Source organism: Macrotis lagotis, chromosome 1, assembly GCF_037893015.1.
Source record: "Macrotis lagotis isolate mMagLag1 chromosome 1, bilby.v1.9.chrom.fasta, whole genome shotgun sequence".
NCBI classification, from domain to species: Eukaryota; Metazoa; Chordata; class Mammalia; order Peramelemorphia; family Peramelidae; genus Macrotis; species Macrotis lagotis.
Genome location: NC_133658.1, coordinates 200,092,137 through 200,118,738, shown reverse-complemented (window position 1 = coordinate 200,118,738; position 26,602 = coordinate 200,092,137). Strand labels below are relative to the sequence as shown.

The 26,602-nt window shown below is 33.1% G+C and overlaps 1 protein-coding gene across 7 annotated transcripts in view; it reads right to left on the bottom strand.

Moving 5' to 3' along the window:
* The window catches only part of ERICH1 (glutamate rich 1), a 77,886-nt gene that overhangs the window by 3,966 nt on the left and 47,318 nt on the right, over positions 1-26,602 (bottom strand). For all 7 annotated transcript variants that reach the window (XM_074209551.1, XM_074209548.1, XM_074209552.1 and 4 more), the window contains 2 exons: positions 11,196-11,567; positions 5,146-5,340 (listed from right to left, as the gene is read on the bottom strand). In XM_074209551.1, the coding sequence (XP_074065652.1) occupies positions 5,146-5,340; positions 11,196-11,567 (567 nt within the window). The remainder of the gene's footprint in view (positions 1-5,145; positions 5,341-11,195; positions 11,568-26,602) is intronic.

The following is a 26,602-nucleotide window of genomic DNA, read 5'->3' as shown; positions in this document are numbered from 1 at the left end:
TTCAAAACTCAAACCCATGTTTCAAAAACCTTATTTTAGAAATCAAGGGACCCCTACTCCTTCTTCCTGATTTGGGAAGGAAGGGGAGGGTTGGGCAATAACTGTTTTTCTTAGGTTACTGATTGGGAAGCTTTGTAGCCTATTAGTAAAGAAAAAAGGGGAAGAAGATTTTTTTTCTGGGATTGGGAAATTTAGATTTTGTCTTTCGAATGAAGCCTAGGCCTATGGCTTATATTTCTGTTGACCGATCTTAATTGGTGTGTTATGTGTGTATATGTGTATTTAAACATCTATAGGACATTCCACTGGCCTGGAAAGGTGGGAAAAATGTTTCTATATTCTGAGATCTGGTACTGGCCAGGGTATCAGTCTCAGCTTGGTAAATATGTGTCAAGAGTGTTTTTTTCTGTTGTTAGTGTATAAACTTGGAAATAGGTAAAGTTAAATGTTGCTCCTTTTAATTTGAATTTTGAATTTAGTTGCTTAAAGGTTAATTTAAGTTATTAATGAAGTTGGGATCTGAGCCTATCCACTTATACCTGATATGTAATTGAATTGAGGAATTTCACTTAAAAAAAAAAAGACAAATTGGGGGATATGTTAGGGACTGTTGTGAGTATGTAGGAATACTGTAAGTTTTCATCACCTGGTGTCCTCTAACACTAGAGCGTTGTTTACTGGTTGATTGTACAGTACCATGGGAGTGGGAGTGGACCAGGGACTGGGAAGTATATTTAAGCATTTGTATTTTGGTAAATAAATGGGGATCTTGGTTTTCAGGGAGAACTTGTCTCTCATGAGTCTGGAAAGGGACTCAACACACACACACATAAATCATACACACACACACACACACATACATATATATATATACACACATATTTATATAGTATATGTGTGTATACACATGCACAAACACACATATATAGGTCTATCTATATCTCATAATATCATTTTACTTCTTTGGTGCTTTGATTCATAATATATTAAGTTTACCTGTTAATTCCTCTTATGAAATGATCAATCTTATCTTTGCCTTAACTAAAATCATGATTGCAATACCTACCTTTTGGGGGAATGAACTAAAACATAATATTTTATTCCAGATCCTAATTTTCAATCTGTAAAGGCTGGTCTTAAAGTCAGGACATCTTTCATTCAAATCCTACCTCTGACATACACGCCTTGAGTGACTTCGGGCAAGTCATTTAACTTTTTAATTCCACAGGGGACTCTATGAAACTATCATCAGTCGTAGATTTGAAGCAGTAGATGGTGTTTCATTACTAGGAGCTCACTTATGAAATCATGTGCCTGGCCACCCCCTTCCTTCCCCTAACCCCACTTTTGTCAAAAAAAGTATCTATTTCTTTTCTTTTATTAACTTGTAAACTATATTTCATTGATGATTTTTATCCTTATAGTAATCATTTGTTGAGGGAAAACCTATCTTCACTCCAGATTGAATCTTCCCTTATATCAAAGAAAATCAATCAGGTAAAAATATCTGATACAGTGACTATCTGATAAGGCAAGCACCATACTTCTTCAATAAGCCCCTGTATCTCAAAAGGAAGATGTTTCATTATTGTACCTTCATTAATTTAAAAATGACTTAAGAGTTCACCTTCAGTGATCTTTTCATTTACATGGGTTTAATTATTGCATATATGGTTGAGTCTAGTAATTTCAATTTCAATCTATAACAGTTCTTTAATAAAAAAAGCTTTTTTTGAATTTCATACATTTGTAATTTTTTCCTATATATTGATATTCCATTATAATGATATAGATAGCATAGGTTTTTAAAGCCATTCCTGAAGTTATGAGTATATTCTTTGTTTCCATTTTTTGCAATCACAAAATATGCTATGAATATTTCAATATGTTTTAATATTTGCATTAAGTATTTTGCAGGAAGATTTTTAATATTCCTTATAATTTGCTTTTAAGCATTTTGGATAAAGCCAACTGTTGTTCTGGTTTTATTATTTAGTCTTCTATTCTCTTTCATTTTACTGATGAGTTTAATCCATTCATAGTTAGAGTTATTATTAAGTTGATGTTTTGTTCCAATTTATTTTTATTATTTTTCCTCCTAATTTAAATTTTCACTTAGTCCCTGTTTATTTTTTTTTACTTTGATCCATCTCCTCCAACATTCTCCTTAATATTCTCTTCCATATCCCTGATCTTATTCCCTGAGTTTTTATTATTCTCTCACTCTTTGCTACTCTTTTTATGAAACTATTAAAAAGGGTATGGTACAGAAGACTTCCCCTCTCTAATTTGAATAACATTTCATTTGGAGTACCCCTTTCAAAAAAAATATCCCTTTCCTTTCTACTTTCCCCATTTGTTACCCTCTAGAAGCTATTATCTCACTCTTGGGTTTTAGCTTCAATTTTGGGTCCATAATTTAAGGTGGACCATCTGGAAGACAAAGACAATACTCCTTCCCCTATGTATTTATATGGCACCTACTACTATGTATTAAGCACTTTGTGAATTGTTTTGAAAATATTCATTAGATCCTCACAATGACTTCTCATTATTACAATTATTCTCATCCTACTGATTACTGATGAATGAACTTGAGGAGAAGGGGGCTTAAGGATCCATGTAGGTGTATTTGGGGTAAAGAAATTCCTAGAATCTCTGACTCACAAGGGTAAGAAAAGGCTTACATTTTAATTCATGGGTTAATACAAAAATTTCATAAGTTACTAAAAAGTTCCCAAGTTAACAGAAAAAACAGTGAAGGAAGGGAAAAAGGAATGGGAAAAGAAGCTGCCAGAGATTTTTACTGGGCTTAAATCAGCATGGATCCAGTCACATGAACTAAAGTTTTCCCTTTCTCAACTGTCTTTGTTGTTAATCATTTGATTGTATTGAGAAATATATATGGAAAGTCAGGTAAGGCACTTTTTTATTCCATGCCAAATAAAGCACAAGTAAAACAAAACAAAACAAAAAATTTCTAGAGAATAAAATTCAACATAAAAAGACTAGGTTTATGTACATATATATATATATATATATATATATATATATATATATATATATATCTACTGATATAGATATGTGATAATATGCCTAAAAATGATTCTTTTAAATCATTTCAAAAATCTATAATATTACTTCTATCTATATCCATAGCTATTTTAATTTATACTTTGAAATACATATGTGTATATATCAACTAACTTTTCATATGATGCTTAAGATTAACCTTTACTACCTATTCTCCTTTTGCTGTATATTTAAAATAGAATAATCAAAGAAAAAAATAAGAGAGCATCTGAAGCCAAAATATAGTTCAGAAATCAGTCTCCATATTTTATGGATGATAAAATCAAAGCCTTAAGAGGTTAACTGGCTTGCCCAAGGTTCGTTGATTAGTTAAGTATCTACTGAATCTAGGTCCAGTGACTACAGAATCAATAATATTTCCATTTGAATATTATGGATATTATGATACTAAAGTAAATGTGCACTGCTTAAATTCAATAGATAGACTTCTTTTTTCTAAATTAAATTTTCTAAATTAAAAATGCATATAAAAATTAATTTTAAAATTATATTATTTAAATCCTATCAGTTTCAAAAGTAGTCGCCAGGAGGGTTAAATCTGCTATAGCTTCTTCTTTAAAAAAAAAAATCCTTTCTTATAAATTTGACAATTTGACATTTGTCAAACTCTGGCTCAGTTACCATTGTCTCCATTCAGTCATCCCTGATCAGTCCAAACCAATAATTTCTCAATTTCATAAACTCATAATATATATTACTTGTTCCATTCATTTTATACTAAATTGTTATTTTTTTTGCAAGGCAGTGGGGTTAAGTGACTTGCCCAAGGTCACACAGCTAGGTAATTATTAAGTGTCTGAGGCCGGATTTGAACTCAGGTCCTCCTGACTCCAGGGCCAGTGCTCTATCCACTGCATCACCTAGCTGCCCCCACTTATATTAAATTAAAAGCTTATGATGTCTCTTGTATTATTATTATATTGTCTAGCATTGTAGTTTTAAAAATAGTTTATTTTTACTTTCAGGTCCAAGTTCTCACCTTCCCTTCACCACTCCCCCTATCCATTCAGGCTAGAAAGAAATGATAGTCATTTTATTTATATTCATTCATATATATGTATACACACACACACATATATGTATATATGAAGTTATGTGAAACATATTTCCACATTAACCATGTTCCAAAAAATAAAAAAAAACAAGGAAAATCAAGAAAAGAAATAAAAATATGTTTCTATCTGTACTCCCTCAGACCATCAGTTCTCTAACTGGTGGTAGAGGACATTTTATATGGCGAATCCTTTGGAGTAGTGATGGATTGCTGTATTGCTCAAAGTTACAAAGATTTTCAGTTTATAATTTTTATAACATTGCTGTTATTATGTAGCTTTTTTCTCCTGGTTCTGCTCACCCCACTTTGCATCAGTTTATATGTCTTCCCAAATTTTTCTGCACCTATTCCCCTTCTTCATTTCTTACAGCACGGTAGTATTCCATCACATTCATATACCATAATTTGTTCAGCTATTACCTAATTAAAGGGAATCATCTCAATTTCCAATTATATGCCACCACAAAAATAGCTAGCTTTAGTATTTAGTTCTCTTCAACTAGATTTTATACTTCTTGAGGGCAGAATCTATGGTGCGTACTTCCTTATATCTTCCCTCGGGCTTATAATATTGCTAATATAGTAAAAACCCTGAATGAAAATATCTCAAATAAAAGCTAAAATTCTGATTATTTTAATTTTTCCCTTTTTGGCTTCTAAAATTAAAGGGTGCAAGAAAACTACTAATTATTCTAGCAGGAAGCTAAAGGATGAGAAGAGGAAGAAATGAGTTTTCCTATTCCAGATAAAATTATAAAAGACTTACCTTTGGGGTTTATAACCATTCTCTAATATACAATAGAAAACTGGAGTGGATGTATATTGTTCCATAAACATATCAAAGAAGCAATGAAAGTATCTTTCTTTGGGACTATGTTATTCAAGCAAATCATATGTATATCATTGCATATCCTGATTCATTATTATGTTCTTAAGGTTTTTTTGAGACAAACATTGAGAAAAACATAAACATATGATTAATAAATTACAGTACATACCAGGAGGCATCATGCATTGTTCTTGGAACTGTTCCAAGGCACTCTTCAATCTTTCAGTATCTTGCAAAAGTACCAAAGTTTTCATCTGGTGTAAAAGAATTATATCTGAGGAAGCTATGTGATGAAATTCAAAATGTCTAAAAATCTCCTGGATAGTTTCCAAATGGGCAGTTGGACCAGAAGACTTAGAATTACCTAAAGAAAACAAGATGAGATAACTTAGCATTTATGCAATGATATTTCAATGTTTATGCTGTTTTAAAATCTATAATTTTACATCGCTCAATGTCACAAAAGAAATGATTAGAATACTGTCTGATATTTATGTATAACTTTACAATAGTACTTTTATATACATCATTTCATTTGATATTTATAATAATTCTCTAAGATGGACAAAGTCAGCACCTAGAAGCCAGGGCTTAACCCCAAATCTATAAACCATACAGTATTGCTTCTCTGAAGTATAGTACTATGATAAATGATTTGAAGGCAGGGCACAAGAGTACATGCGTGCACACACACACACAATAGATAAGGAAGTGAATAAGAGCAAAACTCTAAATTGACTTTCACTATATAATAAACACTACATGTTTATTACATAGAATAGAATTATTAATGGGCATGTACAAGTCTTTCCAACTGCAATGTATTGTATTTGAAAAACATGCTAGAGAGAATCAAATATCAAATAAAATATCAATCATAAATATGATATCAGATATTATAGGAATTTGATCACATATAATTTCAAATCTATCAAATATAAAAGGTATTTCCATGTTTGTAAAATGTGTCAAAAATACAAGTTAGTAGATTTAAAAATAATGCAGCAACCACAGACAGTAAAATTTTTTGTATGCCTTTAATTATAACTTATTTAAAAGTGGTTCCATCACAATCAATTATTTGCAAAAAAATCAGGTCTCAAAAGAAAAAAAGTATAGTTCAACCTCACTTTATGTAAAATAAAGGTTGGTTCACAAATAAAATTTTAGTAATCCCTCAGATTTTTGTGCTGGTCTTAAAAATGTAGCATCCTAGAAACTAGGAACTAGACTCTTCTAGGTAAAGTCAAACAAGCTATAGTCTCATCTAGCCCATATTTTTCCATCTTGTCTACTAGACTTTTATGACTTTTCATATAAAATACTTGGATGAAATCAAGATGTCCTGTCAATAGAATTCTGATTTGCTAGTTTCTTTTCCTAATTAGAAAGGAAATTAGGTGAATTTTACATGAATTGTTCCTCGTGAATCTACATGGATTGGTCTAGATTTCTGCTCTAGACCTATGACCTTTATAAAGAAGAGAGTAAAGATAGTAGAGAATGCAGGAAGGGAGGTCAGGCAATTCTGATGCTCAAGTGGGGAGTGACTTGAGAGTTCAGGACTGACTATGCAGGAATTTCAGAGCCCACTACATAGAAGTGATAATTGAAATAATATTGAATGAGACTGGGGGGGCAGGGAACAACAAGAAGATGAATTAATGGAGGAATTCAAGCAGTGCCTTAGATAGGAGAAACATGAGTGCCATAGAAATTGAGGAAAGAGTCTATTAAGAGGGAATGGGCAGTTGATGGTTGCAAATGCTACAGAAAGATGATGGAGGGGAAGTACTGATAAAAGGCTTTAGGGTTTAGTAAAGAAGAGTTATTTGCTAAATTCAATGCTAAAGAGACCTGAAAATGTTTGCTGTCAGAGTAAAGAAAAGAGATGGAGGTTATACACAGTTATAACAATAGCTATCTTTAGACAATTAGAATATACTTTTTATGCAAATAACATTCTGTATCTTGAACATCTATACACTGCACTCCCAGGTAGTCACAGGCAGATCACTAGGTATAGCATGCTCCAGTGGTAATTCAGATACTGATCCCTGGGACATTCAATTCTTGTTTTGTCCTATAAATCCACAATAACCCCCATCTATTATTGGTCACTGCATGATCCTGAGATCTATCCTTTAGCTTTTTTGGCATTCCCCAACCCTGATCTGATTGATAAGACAAGTCTATTATCAGAGTTGTCTTTAATTACTAACATGAATGAATCCGTAATACATATCAACATCCTGTAAGATTCCATCATCTCTGTAACTCATCTTAATCATTACTCTGTTTATGGAGACATAAATTCCAAAACTTCTATTTAAGTAGGTGACTAAGCTCAGAACATCTTATTTCTGACTTGGCAGCACTACTCTGGGATCAGGGGGCACCTTTCCCCTACCATGCTTTCTGGTTTCATTTTTTGTCTTCCTGTTAGATTATAAGCTCTTTGAGGGCTGGAACAGTCACACCTTCTTTGTATCCCCAGAGTTTAGCACAATTAAGTAGAAGCATAATAAAGGTTTTTTGACTAAAGCTGCCTAAGATATCTAAGGGAGGGTGTGGGCTGGAATAGTGAGTGTGGGAATACATGAGAAATCATGGTCATATGCTGGTGAGAATATTTCATAGTTGGCACACCACTAAATCAAAGTCTGTCTCTAGGGAGACATTCTAGGAGGGAGAATTGGGTCTGTTTCCTGGATCCTAAAAATAGACCTCCTTTGAGATGCAAAGGACAGTATCTGGCATCACCAAGTTGGTTTTTTTAAATCACATTACAAGACGTTTTCCCCATAGTGACTGAGTTCTATATAATCTTGTGTTCTGGTTCATAATTTTTTTAATGTCTATCTTAGTTCTTCCTTTCCTGTCCTATCTATCTCAATCTAGTTCTCTGGGCATCTTCATTCAATGTTCACTTTGATCAATTAGCCTTTACTCCTGTTAGCTCCCTCATTTTTGGAATTTCTTGAATTTCAGGTAGTCACTGAATATCCTTTCACTAATGGTTGAGTTGAGCACTTATTCTACCTTCTGGTCATTAATTCTTCATCTCCAATCAAAAGGTAGACAGTATTTCACAAAAAGTCCCTTCCAATTCAGTTAAGTTTATGGTAGAAGGGATAAGTTTATCCTGTATTTTTCAGAAGATAGAAGTTAAAGGGAGACAAATTTTTACCATGGTATAAGATGAGTTTTCTAATAATTAAGATGTCCAAAAATGGTTTCTCCCAGGCAATTTGTGATTGTCAGAGTAACACTTAAATTAACTGTACTAAAGTATTTAATGGTATTACCTTATTTAAAAGTTGTTTTTGCTGAATTCTTTGAGAACTAAAGAATTTTTTGTCAATGTGACAAGTTACCCTATATTGAATTTGTTATTTTCCTATAATTAGAGTTCTTAAGAGTAAGTTAAATTTAAAAACAATAATTGACATAGCCTGTATACTATAGCTTGTTGAGGTAGAAAACAGCCATAACAAAAGTGTATGTATGAAATTCTGCTGCTGTAAAGGAGGAGACTGCTATGCCTCTGGAAACTGAACTATCACCAGTTACTAAAGAATCTGAGAAATGTGTATGTTATCATTTCTCAGCAGAGCCAGAATGACTCACCTAAGAATAGATGAAGTTCCCTCTGTTCCAGGCTGCTGCCTCAGAAAGGAGCTTGGCTATTCCAAGGAATGTGATTCCAGGCATCAGTTGAGAAAAAAGATGCAGAATTTCAGGCTCATGGGCCTTTTAGAATTGGAGAGTGGCAGAAAGTGAGTTTTTTAAGCACACATCTGGACCACCATGGACAAGCCATATCCCATGCTGAGAGTTTCTTCTTTTTGGTAGTTTGCCAAGAGAATGTAACTATTACAGACAACTGCATCTCACTAGGAAATGAGGAGAAAGTGTGCTGCCTCAAGAAATGTGGAGGAGGGTAGAGTGATAAGGCAAGGACATTTAACTTCAAAGCTTATTTTAAGATGTCTTTTTATGGCTCAATCTAACAAGTATTCTCTTATCAATTCTTATAAGAGTTCTGGGTAGAACTGGAAGGAGGGTTAATAGTGAAGCAATTATCTTCATTTACAGTGAAAGACTGTTGACTTTGGAATATAGGCCTTAGGTTTGAATGCCAGTTCTGTGCTATCTGGGTTAGCTTGGGCATAACACTTGACTTTTCTTGACCTCAAGTTTCCTCATCATGTAATGTCTATAATAAGCTTCTACATAGTAACAACATGTTTTGGTAGCATAAAGGGTGGGAAAGCTAAATTAATTTTTAAATGAAGAGAATACTAAAAGGAAATTCAGAAAAATTTCTAATTATCACCTGAGTATTTTACTATGTAGTTTGTCTTTGAGTTGACAGAATATTTAGATTATGACAGTAACTTTCAGGTCACGAAACTCAATCTTGCTCTCAATCTAGGAAACATTTCTGATAGATGACTACTCAAATCTCGATTCAATACTTCTACTTTTGGAGTGCACATATTTTAGTAAATGCCTATATCACTTCATCTAGTATACCTTCTTCTTTCTGTAATCTAGTAGTGTAACATACCCTTTCCATTTTTGCTTCTGTGGATCTTCACCAAGTGTTCTTCATGTATGTCTTTTTATTATATAGTATCACCAATACTTCTTCCTCACCCACTTATCTTTGTTATTTCTGAATAAGAGTTATCCTTCTGAAGACTTGTTAAAAGAATATACAGATCTAAAAACAAACCAACTAAGACCATATGCAAAAAACATGCTATGGAATAAGTAAATACATGGTCTACCCAGGATCAAATAATGATAAAAAAAAAGGTAAGGTCTATTACTACCTCTCTGGCTAACCAATAGTTTCAACATACCACACACCACACAATTATATCCTAGGAAATTGTCTTTACTGTTTTGTTTTTCCAGAAATATGCTAAAGTTGAAGCATTAAAATTTTTGTTTAACTATCTCTCTATACTTCCCTTATTTAAGTGCATTCTTTGCTTAGCTATGGCTTCAGAAGTTGATTTAACAATAAAAAATTCTTAAAGTACTTTTTGAAAAAATAGTTATCTGATTGAATTAATTCTCACTTTTAATGAATAATGATTTGCATATTTGACTCTCAGTTTATTTCCCAGATGTGATCATTTACATTTTAATTTTGGTTAATTAATAAATTTAGACTCCTGTTTTCAATGAAGGACCCAAGTGAATTGTTGGGTAAAATATGCCAAGACAAACTAGTGCCAAAGACAAAAAATTTAGTTCATGAGGCTCCTAAAGCATGTTTATGTGAAAAGCTCAAATACATGGAATTTGTTAATCAACCTTAGGCATTAGTCTCAGTTTTGTGGGATATAGAAACTTAATTAACATGTCTTCTATGTTTTTATTTAAGACACTGATAAAAATACTAAATTAAGACAAATCATAGGGGACTCTCTCCAGAATGACAATTATTTGATAAAATACTGAATATGGTTGTTTAAATAGCTAAATCCATTTAATGATTATCATTTGGGCTCTGAATCTCCACAGTGATAGCATGAGACACTGACAAGCTGGATCCCTGTCAATTCATATCAAACTAATATTAACATGTCCTCAGTCTTATAACATCAAAAGAATAAATATAATTAATTTGGCATATCTTTCTCTCTATTAAACCCACATTGGTTCCCAAAGATCATCTTTTTTTGCTTTTTTAAATCACCAGGGGCAGGGATTTAAAAATCTATACAAATACAAGGCATTATAATTTCTCTGTCATATATTAGAGCCTTCTAAGCATACTGCAAGTGCTCAATAAAGGCATGCTAAAAATATTAAGTAGAGAAGAAAAAGAAATAAACTATTAATATTTTACTTCCAAGGTACTTTAGAACATAAAACTGCAGAATTTTCCATATTCTCTTATCTATATTTACTTTACATTGAAACATAGTTAATGATGACCACCTATCTTAAAATGGAGCTATTAATTTGTTTGGTAAACATCCCTTCTTAAGAACTTCACTGAATTCAACTGCAATTTGCTCCAATAGATATATCTTGAGCCAGCAGTTAAGGTACTGATATATTTTTCTGGAAGAAGTAAAATATCCTAAATTTGTCTCTGTACTATTTATTTATTTTGAATATTCTATGGCGCAACATTTGAATAATAAATTCCAAACTGGTACCATTATTCTAAAGATGAAAGAGGGAAGAACATACTGTCAGAGAAATAAATTTCTTGTGTTGCCTGCAAGAAGTCTAGAATGCCATCTGCCTTTTCATTGGTATCTTTAAAATCTTCTCCTTCACTGTTGCTCTCAGGCTGGTATGTAAAACTGATGCCAGTGGCTTTTGTTAGTAGGCCAGCTGCTCTCTTCCTTTCCTTTTGCTGTTTTTTTTTCAGTTTCCTTTTTTTATTTTTGCTTATTTGTGGACCATCTGTATGCTGTGGCTGTGATTTTTCTTGTAAATGGCTCTCATTCTTTTCAAATTCTGTTTGTCCTACATGGACATTATGGGGATTTTGCAAAATGGTCTTTAGTTTTCGTCTTCTTCTTCTTCTTCTTTTTGGTAGATCTTGAGGATTTTCTTCTGTAAAAGCATTAAAATGAAACAATAATCAGTAAAACACGATTGTAACAAACATTTTGGTCTACGTTAATTTAAATGATCTAATTTAGGGGCCACTAGGTGGTGCAGTGGATCAAGCACCAGCTCTGGAATCAGGAGGACCTGAGTTCAAATCCAGCCTCCAACACTTAATAATTACCTAACTGTGTGACTTTGGGTAAGTCACTCAACTCCACTGCCTTGCAAAAATTAAATGATCTAATTTAATTTCATATCCAATAACTAGAGGCAGTATAGCATAATGGATAATGGATAGTCGGCCTAAAAACCAAGAAATCTGTATTCAAATCTCACTTCTGATCCAAATTAACTGTGTGACTCTTAATTCTAGTGCCTTCCCTCTTTTAATTACTTCCTGTTTATCTTATTTGTGAAGTGTTTAATATGTTTTTTTTTTTTTTTTTTTTTTTTGCTTTAGACTGTGAATCCTTTGACTGAAGGGGCTGTCTTTTACAACCCTTTTATAATTCCCAGTACTTAGTATAGACTCTGGTACATAGTTGGGGATTAATTAATGTTTATTGACTGACTAATTCTGGGTGAATTAGTGTCCCAGACACTCTGTAGGATTCTCAAGTTGTAAAACAAATACTAATTAAGGAATTTCCTCACTTGGAGTTCCCTACATCAATGAAGTTACAGGTCTGAACAAGAACAACCACCAATAAAATAGCAAAATGTAGATAATAAATAACAAAGAAACCAAAAATATTGGAGGAAAAAAAGGCATTTTATCACTACTGTGTTAAATGAAAGTTTTCACTTTCTCTAGATTTGCATCAATCATCTTAACCAAACTATTCCCTAACAGGTCATTTCATAAAATTAGCTTGTAGTACATAATTTGAGTCAAATTAAGTGTTCATGTATTTGGTTAGGAGATATTTTTAAATCTTATCCTCAAATGTTGTAACACAGGAATTCTCAAACTCTAGCTTACTGGTGGCCTACAAGGATATTTTGAGCTGGTTCATAGACTAATCTCTTAAAGTTTTAATATTATAAAGATTATGTCTATCCTTTTTCCTCCCTAGCATGAAAAATTAACTAGATTTAACTTAATAACTTAATCAAAAATATCATTCTTAGACAACTATCTCACTGGCAAATATTTAAAGTAAGGTCATTAATCTAGCATTTTGATGCTAAATAAGAATGTAATGCTCAAAAATATCTCAATACTATGGGAATTCCAATGTTGCATGCAACTTATCTATACTTGCCCAGTTCATGAGAAACTTTTTTACACGTTTCTCTAAAGTTTTCTACAGACAATCCATTCAACATGATGAGATGCCTCCCTGATTTCTCTTGGTATCATAAAGATACTAACTGTAGATATAAACAATTAACTAATTATCTTTGAATCACCCTGGGACACACCCATCTTTTTGTCTTAAACATTTTACTAAGGATATCTTTTATTATTCTGCTTCTCCTTTGAAATCCCTAGTCTGTAATATGATGCAGTTTGTCAAATCTACCATTCATTTCTCCATTGCTCTGTGGATAGTAATCAGTTACAGTTCTTTGAGGATTGTACCATTTCATGAATAGCAGTCATCTAATCCCACCCAAAGAATTCTAGCATTAAAGATTTCCCTTTTGTTTCAGGGAAAATCTAGGGGCTTTAAATGAACTTAACATTTTCTACAAATTATTTTTACAAACTTTTTTTCCATAAACAAATTTTCACAATTTTTACAAATTATTCAATTCTGTTCCCTTCTCACTGATCACATTTACTATCTGTCCATGAAATAAAAATTAGATGCATGTTGTCCCTCTCAACAAATCTGAAAAAAAAGACTTTTTTATAATTCACTTGGTTACAGAATCCTAAAAAGACCACAAATCTATGACTTAGGGAGATTTATTTATTTATTTAAAGCTGATATTTATTTTTTCCTGTTCTTTTTAAAATTTTATTTTTTCTCAATGACATATAAAATTTTAAAATATCCTTTAAAATTCTCTTTCTCCCTTCACAATTTCTTAAGGCAAGCAATTGAATACAGAGAAAACACATGTAGTCATGCAAAATATTTCCATATTTGCTATGTTGAAAAGGAAAATACAGAGAAAAAAAGAAAATTGTAAGTTTAAAAACTATGTTTCATTTTGCATTCAGACTCCTATCACTTCTGTCACTGGAAATGGATAGCATTTTTCATCAGAAGTCCTTGGAAATATAAGTCTTGGATCACTGTATTGCCTGAGAATGGCTAAGCCATTCACAATTGATCCTCCTACAATATTACTCTCTCTGTGTGTAATATTCTCCTAGTTCTACTCACTTCACTTTGAATAAGTCTGTGTAAGTCTAGGAATTTCTGACAGCAGCTTGTTCAACATTTCTTATAGTACAATGATATTACATCACAATCATATACCACAAATTATTCAGCTAATCCCCAACTGATGGGCACCTCTTTAATTTTCAATTCTTTGCCACCACAAAAAAAGAGTTGCTACAAATATTTTTATAAAAATGGATCCTTTTTCCTTTTCTTTGATATCTCTGGATACAGACCTATTAGTGGTATTGTTGGGTGAAAGATACACATATTTTTTTTAGTACTTTGGGCACAGCTTCAAATTGCTCTCCAGAATGGTTGGATCCATTCAAATTCCACCAACAGTGCACTACTGTCCCTGTTTTCCACATCACCTCTATTACTTGTCATTTACCTTCTTTGTCATATTAGTCAATCTGATAGGTGGGCGGTAGTACCTCAGAGTTGTTTTAATTTAGATTTCTGTAACTGAAAGTGATTTAGAACATTTTTTTCATAAGACTATAGATAATTTTGATTTGTTCATCTGAAAACTATTCATATCCTTTCACCATTTATCAACTGGGGAATGACTCATATTCTTATAAATTTGACCCAGTTCATATATATATATATATATATATATATATATAATGTATGTGTGTGTGTGTGTGTGTGTATGTGTTGAGAAATGAGGCCTTTATCAGAGAAATTTACTATAAACCCCCCACCAGTTTCCTACATTCCTTCTAATCTTGGCTGCTTTGGCTTTTGTACAAAAATCTTTAATCTATAATTAAATTATTTGCTATCCTATAATGCTTTCTTTCTTGTTTGGGCATAAACTCTTCCCTAATCATAGATCTGACAGGTAAAATTTTTCCTTGTTCCCCCTAATTTGCTTAGGATATCACCCTTTATGTATAAATCATGAACTTATTTTGACCATATTTCAGTATACAAGGTGAGATTTGGTCTATACCTATTTAATATCAAAGTGCTTTCCAGTTTTCCCAGTAATTTTTGTCAGAGATTGAGTTACTATCCCCAAATCTTGCAGTTTTTGGTTTGTCAAACACTGGATTGCTATAATCATTTACTACTGTTTACTGTGAACCAATCTATTTTACTGATTCATCATTCTATTTCTTAACCAGTTCCAGATTGTTTCATGATTATCAATTTACAATACAGTTTGAGATTTGGTTCTGACAGATCAATTTTCTTCACATTATTTGACACTGATTCCCTTGAAATTCTTGATCTTTTGTTCTTCTAGATGAATTCGGATAGTAATTTTTTAACTCTAAAGATACATTTTTGGTATTATGACTGAATAAGTAAATTAATTTAGGTAGAATTGTCATTTTTATTATATTGCTTTATGCTACCCAGGATCAATTACTATTTCTAGATTTATTTAGATCTGACTTTATTTGTGTGAAAAAGCATTTTGTAATTGTGTTTATGTGAGTCTTGAATTCCCTTAGTAGGAAGAATCCCAAGTATTTCATCTTATTTGCAGTTATTTTAAATGAAATTCTCTTTCTATCTCTTCCTGTTGGTATTAAATAGGAATGATGATTTATATGTATTTATTTTATATAATGTAACTTTTTTTTTTGGTCTTTGCAAGGCAATCAGGTTAGGTTAAATAGTTATTTTCTAAGGCAGGATTTGAACTCAGATTCTCCTTACTCCAGGGCAAATGCTTTATCCACTGTAGCATCTAGTTGCCCCTGAACATCCTGAAACTTTGAAGGAGTTGCTCAAGTTGTTAATTGTTTCAACAAGTTTTTTTTAGCGGATTCTCTAAGTATACCATCATATCATCTCCAATAAGGGATGGCTCTTTACTTATTGTAAAAATTTTAATATCTTTTTCTTCTCTTATTCTCTAGATAGTATTTCTATTATAATATTAACTATTAGTAGGGATAATAGGCATCCTCGCTATCCTCATTACAGATAATGTTTTCTGATGAATTTTGAGGAACTTATTTTAAGGAAAGTTCCATTTTATTCCTATGCTTTCTAGTGTTTTTTTAAAAATAGGAATAAATGTTTTATTTTTTCAAAAGCTACATCTATTCAGATTAATCATATGTTTGCTTTTTAAAATTAAAGATATCGTCAATTATGCTGATGGTCTTCCTAATATTGAACCAGCTCTCTATTCCTGGTAAAAATACCACCTAGTCATAGTATATAATCTTTGTGATATAATGCTGTAATATCCTTGCTAGGATTTAAAAATGTATGCATCAATAATCATTAGGGAAATTAGTCTATAGTTTTCTTTTTTTTTTGCTTTTCTTGGTTTAGATATCAGTAACCATATTTGTGTTATAAAAAGAACTCCTTTGCCTATTTTCCCAAATAGTTTATATAGTATTGGAATTATTTATTCATTAAATCTTCAGTAAACTCACTTGTGAATCTATCTGGTTCTAGGGATCAGGATAGCCCTTTTTGATGTTCACTGCTAGAATTGTTGCTGCTTCTCTTTGGTTATCCAAAGAATCCCAGATAATCAGAAGCAAGAATTTGTTTAAAATAAGAAAATAGAAAGTTGTGCTGTGTTAGTTTGCCAAATCTGAGTAACTTTTTGTGTCATAGACTATCATGCTTTAAAGGAAAGGAAAATGTCCTTATAGACTGCGAAAATCAGTGATATCGTCAAACCTAAAATTGCTAGCAATGTGCTTGAACCTGAGATGAAAGAATACTCTTAGCCTTTCCTTCTCTTTTAGATTTTGACATCAGTGAATTACTTATTTTATAACTTTAGTTCTTCAAAGTACTTTAATCTTTATCTGATTTGCCTAAACCATTATGGGTTTTGCTAGTTTTAATTGTGGATCCTTACAGATAAAATAACAATAATAATTGTGCTCCAACGGCCCCATGTCTGATTCTTCATGATCCCATTTAAAATTTTCTAGACAAAGATTTTGGAGTGGCTTGCCATTCTCTTCTCTAGTTCAGTTTACAGAAGAGGAAACTGAGGCAAATAGGGTTAAGTTACTTGCCCAAGGTCCCAAAGCTAATAAGCATTTAAGGTCCTATTTGAACTCAGGGAGGCAAATCTTCCTGACTCCAGGACTGCTACTCTGTCCACGGTGCCACAATTCTATACACAAGTTCACTATTTCACAAACGTATGCCAAACGACACATTAAGAACCAGGCCAGAAAGTGCAGACAGCTCAACACAAACTGTTTTTTGCTACTGAAAAGCAAAAACAAGATAAACAACAACAAAAAAATTCAAAGCACAATCTGTAAAAAGTAACTTATTCTTAGATAATGTAACAAAATTAAAATTAGGAGTTCAATTCCTGAAAGGGTCAAACAGTTTTGTGCTGTTCCAAGACCACAGAACCCTAACTTTAGTGAGTCAGTAAATGAAAACATATTCATGATCATAAATGGGATTATTTAAAAAATGAATTGTTTACATCTTTGAATGTAAGAGAAAATTTTAATTTTTCAATAATTTCAATTAATTATTTTATCACAGTCCTTGTAAAATGAATCATATGCTGCTGTACTTTTTTTATTTATTTAAGGGAATGGATTTAAGTGACTTACCCAAGGTCATCCAACTAGGCAATTATTAAGTGTCTGAGGCAGTATTTGAACTCATGTCCTCCTGATTCCATGGCCAGTACTCTATCCACTGTGCCACTTAGTTGTCCCTGTACTTTTTTTTTAAAGGAATTTAAAAATGTAAATACTGTCAATTTTTTTCCATTCTAATACCTATTATTAACAAATGCTCAGTTTGCAGCCAAGGAGAGTGACCAAGTCTTCTTGATGTTTTGTATTTTAGTATAATCCCCTGCAGCTAGTAAGAATATAGCTAAATTTGCTTTTGAAATAACTCTCATTGTTCAAAAGGAATTTTTTTCCTTTACATCAAGTCCAAATATGAATCCTTCATATTTCCTCTACTATTCATTCCAAGTTCTTGCTGAGGCCAAGTTTAATTTCTTTTTCTCTTGGGAGCAGGTACAAAGTTACATACATCTTAAACTCAGATTATCAAAATGCTTTCATTTTGATATCCCCCTTCCTCCAAAGAGCATTTGTTCCTCAATACCTTGTTTCTGTTACTGTACCACAACCCCAGGTACCATATATGATGTACTATCTTTGCCTTTACTCTCTGCCTGGGTCCTCACATGCATTAAATCCCATAAATTTTAACTTTATGCTATCTTTAAGGTTTAATCCTACTCTTTCCATTCCTACTTCTAGTTATTAACACATGAGGCTATCATTATGTCTCACCTGAGTAACTGTCTGCCAACTGCTCTACTTACTACTTACTATTCCCTACACTCTTTCTTCTACCGCTGCCAGATTAATCCTTCTAATGAAAGGTCTGATGATGTTATTCTGCTCAAATGTCTTCAATAATTCCTAAATTCCCCATTCTATATCAAATTAACTTTCTGCTCCTTACTCTGACATTCAAGGCTCTCCATAAATACATCTAAACTACTTTTCCAGTCTTAATCACTCCTCTCTGAACCTTAGTTTCCTCATCTTTCCTCTTCTCTCTTTCATATTCTCTTCACCTGATGGTATCCAATCAATTCTTAGAAGTTCATTTCAAATACTAGGTCCTTCATTTCCACAACTGGAAATAAAGACTCACTTTTATATCCTACTTTATCAGTTGACAAAGTACCTTCCTCAAAATCAACCTTTGAGATAGGCAGTATTGATAATATTATTGCCATCTTAATAGGTGAATGAAATGAGGTTCAGAGAAGTGAAGTGATCAAAACTGAAGGAGAGATCATCAACCAGTTAATAAACATTTACTACACATTTACCATGAAAATTATATTAGTGTGCTTTAAGGGCATACAATGAACCCTATCTGCAACCCTAACTTCTAGACTGTTCATCCAGTTGAAAATCAATTCTTTGCCAGAAAACAATTATGAAGCTTTACTATATTTCAGGTATGGAAATTATAAAGTCAAAACCAAAAATATTCTTCCCTTCAAAGAACTTGGATTCTATCAAAAGGTTGTTATAGGTATATCCAAAAGTACATAAAAATATGTATATGCAAGTAAAACTTTTTTGGAGGAGGGGATGTGTAGCTGAAGGATCAGAAAGGCTCTAGGGCTAGAAGAGGCACTAGACCTGAGCTTTGAAGGCAATATGAGGATGAAAAAGAACTTAAAGTAAGCTAAATAAATAAATTTCACTTTTATATTATAGATAATAAATGACGTAGAAGTTTAGACATGACTTCTTATCGGACCTAAAAGGATGGTTAGGGTTTTGATAAAATAAATAGAATATGGGTTGTTTGTATTTCATCTTTATGACTATATTTTTCCATTACTTATCTCTGAAAAATAATTTAATAAGAAAATTTTTAGCTAGTTATATATAATTAGTATTATGCCTATTTAGCTAAAAAACTTACTATTTCTTTAAAACTAAAAAATAAAGAAAAATCTATGTAGAAATCTTTGCTATATTTAAGGAAAAGAGGAGTTTACAGATTTATCATATATTTATATTTGACAATTGTCATAGTTTTGGTTATAAACATTTTGTTTTTAATACAATCCTTTTAGTAATTATAATATGCATATATGCCAAATCACAAGCTACATAACATTTAACAAGATTTTTTCACAAAAATGCTCACAGTTTACACATAAAAACAGAGGCTAATCTATTACATGGCAATGCAGTTATCATTTACAAGTTATTTACATTTTTATTATAGGTCAAACAAATATATTTTACTTCTATAAAGACAATGATCAAAGTACCTGCTTTGTACAAAAAGTGAGCAAGTGAATGAATTTGAATGGAATTGAAGTATTTTAACCAAATGAGTAAAGCTAAATAAAGATAATTTAATAAAATAATGAATAAAATTGGGTTTATCATATATTGCTATTTTCAATTTTGATTTGTAAGTTGGTAATGAAATTTCTGCTTAAAAATGACCTGTCACTCATACTTACTATTCATTAAATACTTAATCACCTCAGATGGTAGGAAGGATACAAAGAAATAGTTACTTACTAACATCACATTTCCACTTCTATAACAAAGGATTTAAAAGATGGTCTTAGTGGGTTAAAGATCCTCTAAATGCTAACTTGTGTTTCTAATTTATCATTTGGTAGGGTGCTCTGGATTTAAGAAAACGTAGAAAGATGAGGAAAAGTCCTTGGAAGTGATCACTGAGAAGGGTTGTTAAATGAAGGAGGAGTGTAATATCCTTTTAAATGACTATGACCTGCTCTCTCCACTATTATTTAATATAGTTCTAGAAATGCTAGCAATAGCAAAAAAGAACAAGGAATTAAAGAAATAAAGATAGGCAAGAAGAAGAACTATCTGCTTGCTTATATGATTGTGTACTTGGAAAATCCCAGGGAATCAACAAAGATACAGAGACAACAGCTTCAGCAAAATTGCAGGCTACAAAATAAATCCTCAAAAATCAACAGCATTTCTGTAAAATAATAACAAAACACAAGTTACAATATATAAGGGGAAATACCATTTCAAATAATTACAAAATGGATGAAATATTTTGGGATCAACATCTCTAAACACACAAAAGATTTATGAAGATTCAACAATAAAAGTGCTCCTTAAAGAGTTAAAGAGCAATCTAATTAACTAGAAGAATAGTTATTATTTTTGCTCATGTCAAAGTCATGCCAATATAATAAAAATGATATTGTTATCAAAATTAATTTATACTTTTAATACCATACCAATCAAATTACCAAGAGAATACTTTACAGAACTTGATAAAATAATAATAATTCATTTGGAAAAAACAAAACATCTAGAATTTCAAGGGAAATGATTAAAACAGTAAAGATGAAGAGAGACTTGAACTTCCAAGGCCTATATTATAAAGCATTGGACCTAAAAATCATCTGGAATCTTGATTGGTTAAGTTACTTTGATGGAACACACTAAGCTAGGGGTGTTGCAGAAATAAGAGACCTCAATAAATCAGTGTTTGACAAAGTAGGAAACATAAGTTATCTAGGGAAAAACTCTCACTCTGCAAAGTGAAGTAAGCATAACTAGAACAATTTTTACAATGACAATATTTCATATATATGTAAGACTTTAAATCTCTAATCACCACAATGATTAAGCCAAAGGTTGAAGATGAAATATACCACTCACCTCTTGACAGAGAAGTTAAGAATTTTAAAATACAGAATATATATATTAATCACACACACACACACACATATATAGTACAGAGAACTTTATTTTATGTTTTTAATTTGTTCAGGATAGAGTATCAAATAAGATAATTTGTTCAGAATAAGTATTACAAAGACCTATTAATAGATAAAATTGAAATAAAAATCATCTTTTTTTCTTTTTTTTTTAGATTTTGCAAGGCAATGAGGTTAAGTGGGTTGCCCAAGGCCACACAGCTAGGTAATTATTAAGTGTCTGAGGTTGGATTTGAACCTAAGTACTCCTGACCCCAAGGCCTGTGCTCTATGCACTGTGCCACCTAGCCGCTCCCAATCATCATATTTTTTTAAAAAGTACTAAAGTAGAGCAAGGAAAGTAGAACCCAAAGAACAAGATACATAATGACTTAAATAATGTAAATGAAAGCATTATAAACAATAGAACTGATTAATTATGATGACCAGTCTTGATCCTGTAGAACTCATGTTAAAAAAACTGATGATGAACCTAGTTATGTAATAACAGGCTTGTCATTTGTTCAATACTTACAGATTGAAGCCTAGGGCTTTAAAGGAATTTCTGTAACTCTGAAAATATTTTGAGCCCTTCCACTGCCAACACTTCTGGTGACCCCCCAAAATTTGATACTATTCATTGTATGAACCATACATTTATTAAAATGTAACTAGATTTGTCACTCTTTTAGCCTCCTTGATTAATAATTAGGCATAATTAGGATGAATCTGAATTACCATCTTGCTATCAGATGCCAGACTGCTTAATTATAATATTGCAGTAGGCTGCTCCTGAGAATAGATTTTTGATGGAACTAATTAATTTTAAGAATATTTCATTACCTGAAGCACTTTTTAAAACACTTGCTCTTTGACTCTCCACCACATTTATTACTTTTCTTTTAGCTGGGCAATTCAAGCTGTTGCTTACTTCAACATACAACAAATTCTTTCAAGAACATTTAATTATGACAGGTTTCTACCACCCAAACTATCTATCTTTTTACATACATTATATTAGTTTGGTGTTTAGAGAGTATTTCTTTGAAGAAAACTCAAACTTTTTTGTATGTATAACTTTTTTTTTAAGTTTTTGCAAGGCAAACAGGGTTAAGTGGCTTGCCCAAGGCCACACAGCCAGGTAATTATTAAGTGTTTGAGACCGGATTTGAACCCAGGTACTCCTGACTCCAGGGCCAGTGCTTTATCTACTACGCCACCTAGCTGCCCCCAATGTATAACATTTTGAAGATTTATAATGCAATATATATATATGTATATATATATATATACATATATATATACAATTTAAAATTGTTTTTGAAAAATGCATACTACTAACATCAGCATTATCCAATGATTTTCCTCTTTTAAAAATGTAAAAATGCATAATATTTCCTACAAATTTATAGATTAAATTGAGAGACTAAAAACCTTGTATTGTTTATAAATCAGTATAATTTATCTACATTGATATTGCAGGATCCTGGACTTCAGGGGATGTTAATGGGTAAAAATAACACCTGAACATAAGAATGTTTCTCTGTTTTTACCTGGCTGTGAGCCATTTTGACATGATTCCAGAAGTCATTCTTCTGAGTCTTTGATTTTACTTTTTGAGCTCCCCGAGTCCCATTTTAACAGTCTTCCCCCCTTCCAGATCTCATTGACAATTGTTTTTCCTTAATCATCCCCCCCCCCACCTGCCTTGGAGTCAGGAGTACCTGGATTCAAATCCGGTCTCACAAACTTAATAATTACCTTGCTGTGTGGCCTTGGGCAAGCCACTTAACCCCATTTGCCTTGCAAAAAAAAAAAAAAAAAAAAAGAGTGAGGCCAGATCTGAACTTAGGTCCTCCTGACTCCAGGTGCTCTATCCCTGTACCATCTAGCTACCCTAGGTAGCAGTTTTTGACTCATGTTCTTCAGATAGTCCTTTGTTGAAATTAGATCTAGGATCCCATTTCCCCTCCTGTTTCAAGACAAAAAACTAAGTATGGTATAGTCTCTAGACTTTCTCCCCCGCCCCCCCCAAACCAATGTAACATAGGTTCAGTAACATTCAAAGCAAATATGGAAGGAATATGAACCAAAGCTAGAGAAAGGTACATTTGTCCTCTTCTTCTCAAATAAAAAATTGCAGTACTGGATTGTGCATCATCTTGATGCTATGAAATAAGGAGGTTCTACAATTCTGTACGAATTTTTTAAAAACCCTTATAAATGTTCCCCAAATCAAAACACTGCTTTTATATTTTCATTTTAAATTGGGCATATCTGATCCATTTTATATCTATTGACTATTCTCTCTGTTTTCTTTATGTCACTGAAAAGATGCTTCTTGGAGACAAGTCAATATGACAGAGAAAAGGTCCAAATTTCCCTATAAAGAACTTTAAATTGAGCTTTACAACAAATTCTGGAGAGGCAGAACCCAAAAAAGAATAGAGTGAGGCAGTTTTCCAGTTCCAAATATCTTAGGACTCTAGGAAAGGTCTGTCTTACTCAGGTACCCATTGCAGGTGATGTCTGGGTAAGTCAGTGGGAGGCCCCTAATCCCAGTACTGAATATCTTCAAGGTGGTATCAGTGCAGCACAGTGGGCCAGATGAGAGGTCTTCAGGACCTAGTGCAGCAGGCAAGCCATCAGGCCCACTGTCAGACCCCTGACTCCCAGAGTAAGATGCTTGGGACAGTGCTTCCTCTGCCCCAGGAACAAAGGTCACTTTTAAAAATTGGAAAACAAAGGGTGGCTAGGTGGCTCAGTGGATAAAGCACTGGCCCTGGAGTCAGGAGTACCTGGGTTCAAATCCGGTCTCAGACACTTAATAATTACCTAGCTGTGTGGCCTTGGGCAAGCCACTTAACCCCATTGCCTTGCAAAAAAAAAACAAAACCTTAAAAAAAATTGGAAAACAAGCAAAAACCAAAGCAAAACCCTGATCAGAGAAAGCTACTATGATGACAGGGAAGATCAAAACACAAACTCAGGGGAGGACAATAATGCATGACCATCTACATCTGAAGTCTCAAAAAGAAATATGAATAGACCTTGGGGTCAAAAAGAACTCCTGGAAGAGCTCGAAAATTATTTTAAAAATCAAATTGAAGATGTAAAAGAAAAAAATGGGAAAAGAAGTGAGAGTTAAAGCAAAAGAATGATTAAAAAAGAATCAACAGCCTGATAAAGGAAGCATAAAAAATGGAACAAGTTGTATAAAAATTCATACAGGAAAACATCTTTTTAAAAAGTGTATTAAGTCATAGGGAAAGGAGGTGAAAAAATTAACTCAATAAAATAATTCCTTAAAAATTGGAATTGGGCAAGTAGAAGCTAATAACTCCATGAGACATCAAGAATCCATCAAATAAAATCAAAAAGTGAAAATATATATGAAAAAGTGAAAATATAGAAGAAAATGCAAAATATTTCATAAGAAAAATAACTGACTTAAAAAATAGATCTAGAATAATAATTAGACCATCTGAAAGACATGGTCAAAAAAAGATCCAGGGTAGCATCTTTCAAGAAATTTTGAGGGGGCAGAGGCGAGATGGCAGAGTCAAGGCATGGACTCCTTCAAGTTCTCCCCTAAACCATTCCAAATAACTTTAAATAATGAGACTATCCAAGTTCTAGAGAAAGACTAAACAACTTTCCAGCTCAAGACAAACTTGAAAGATTCATGGGAATAGACTGTTGCACTGGGGTTAGGAAGGGCCACAGGGAAGCCTGGCACCTCTCAGCCCAGGGATTACCCAGTACAATTGGGAAGATCAATAGAAAGATCCTGACACATCAGCGTGAGAGGGGAGCCCAGTTCAGCACATGTACAGCGCAGACCTGGCCAGCCACCCAGCACCTGCTTTGAGCGCTCAGCCCAGGGACAGGAAGGGGGCTGGGGGAGACTACAGAGGTCTCTCCACTATCCCTGAGGCAGCACTCTATTTATTACTTTGCCCATACTTAGATCCAGGTGTCAGTCTGGGGCCCGATACAGAGCAGGGACCTTCCTCACAGCTCCAGGGCAGAGGGTGTATCCACAGAGCAGAGCAGAGCACAGGCCAGGAGAGCAGTCAGAGCCTCTGATAAAATCCTGGAGAAACTGAGGCCTCTGGGGGTGTCCCTTAAAATAGCTACATGGAATATTGTTCTGTAAGAATCCATAAATGGTCAGACTCTAGAGAAGCATGGAATGACTTATGGGATCTGATGTGGAGTGAAGGGAGCAAACCAAGGGAACAATGTACACATCAACAATATTGTGAGATGATCAACCTTGTTTGAAGCAGCTTTTCTCAGCAGTCCAGAGGACAACTGTATTGGACTGGCTATGAACTATATTATGCCCATCTAGAGGAAGAAGAAAACACACACACACACACACACACACACACACACACACAGACACAGAACCCTTCAGAATCTGAACAATTTATAAAAACTATCCCTTATGTATCTCTAATTCTAATTCCTCATATTGAGGAATTCCTCAACATGTTTATCAAAAATATATATATGTACAATGCTAACCTGACCATTGCTGAAAGGAAGAGGGGAAGGTAATTTTATAACTTAAAAAATACATGTGCATATGGATGAAAAATAAGTAAATTAAAAAAAAATCGGCTCCAAAAACCCTCAAAAGCTTGGGACAATGCACTTTAATAAAGACTTAAAACCAAGTCATGGGTGTGGAAAAGAGCAAAGAGAAGAAAAAAAGAAATCTGACCATAGACAATTATTATGGTCCTATGGAGGATCAAAATACATATGCACACACACACACACACACACACACACACACACACACACACAAACCATAACTAAGTCAAGGCTTTGGAATCCAAAGCTTCCAAGAAAAACAGGAATTGGTCTTAGGTTATGGAAGAACTCAAAAAATATTTTGAAAATTGAGTAAGGGAGGTAGAAGAAATTGGGAAGAAAATGAAAGCTATGTAGGAAAATCATGAAAACATGTCAGCAGTTTGATGGAGATACCAAAAAATACTGAAGAAAAATCTTAAAAACCAGTTTAGGTTTAACAGAAAAAGCAGTTCAAAAGGCCAATGAGCAGAAGAATGCCTTAAAACTAGAACTGACCAGATGGAAAAGGAGATAAGAATACTCTCTCTGAAGAAAACAACTCCTTCAAATGTAGAATGGAGCTAAGGGAAGCTACTGACTTTGAGAAATCAAGAAACAATAAAACCAAAAGAATGAAAAACTAGAAGAAAATGTGAAATATCTCACTGGAAAAACAAATGACCTGAAAAACAGATCCAGGAGATAATTTAACAATTATTGAGCTACCTGAAAATCATGACCAGGAAAGAAGAATAGATGACATTTTCCAAGAATTTCTTCAGGAAAACTGCCCTGAGATCCTAGAAACAAAGGATAAGTAGAAATTGAAATTGGGGTGGCTAGGTGACGCAGTGGATAAAGCATCGGCCCTGGAGTCAGGAGTACCTGGGTTCAAA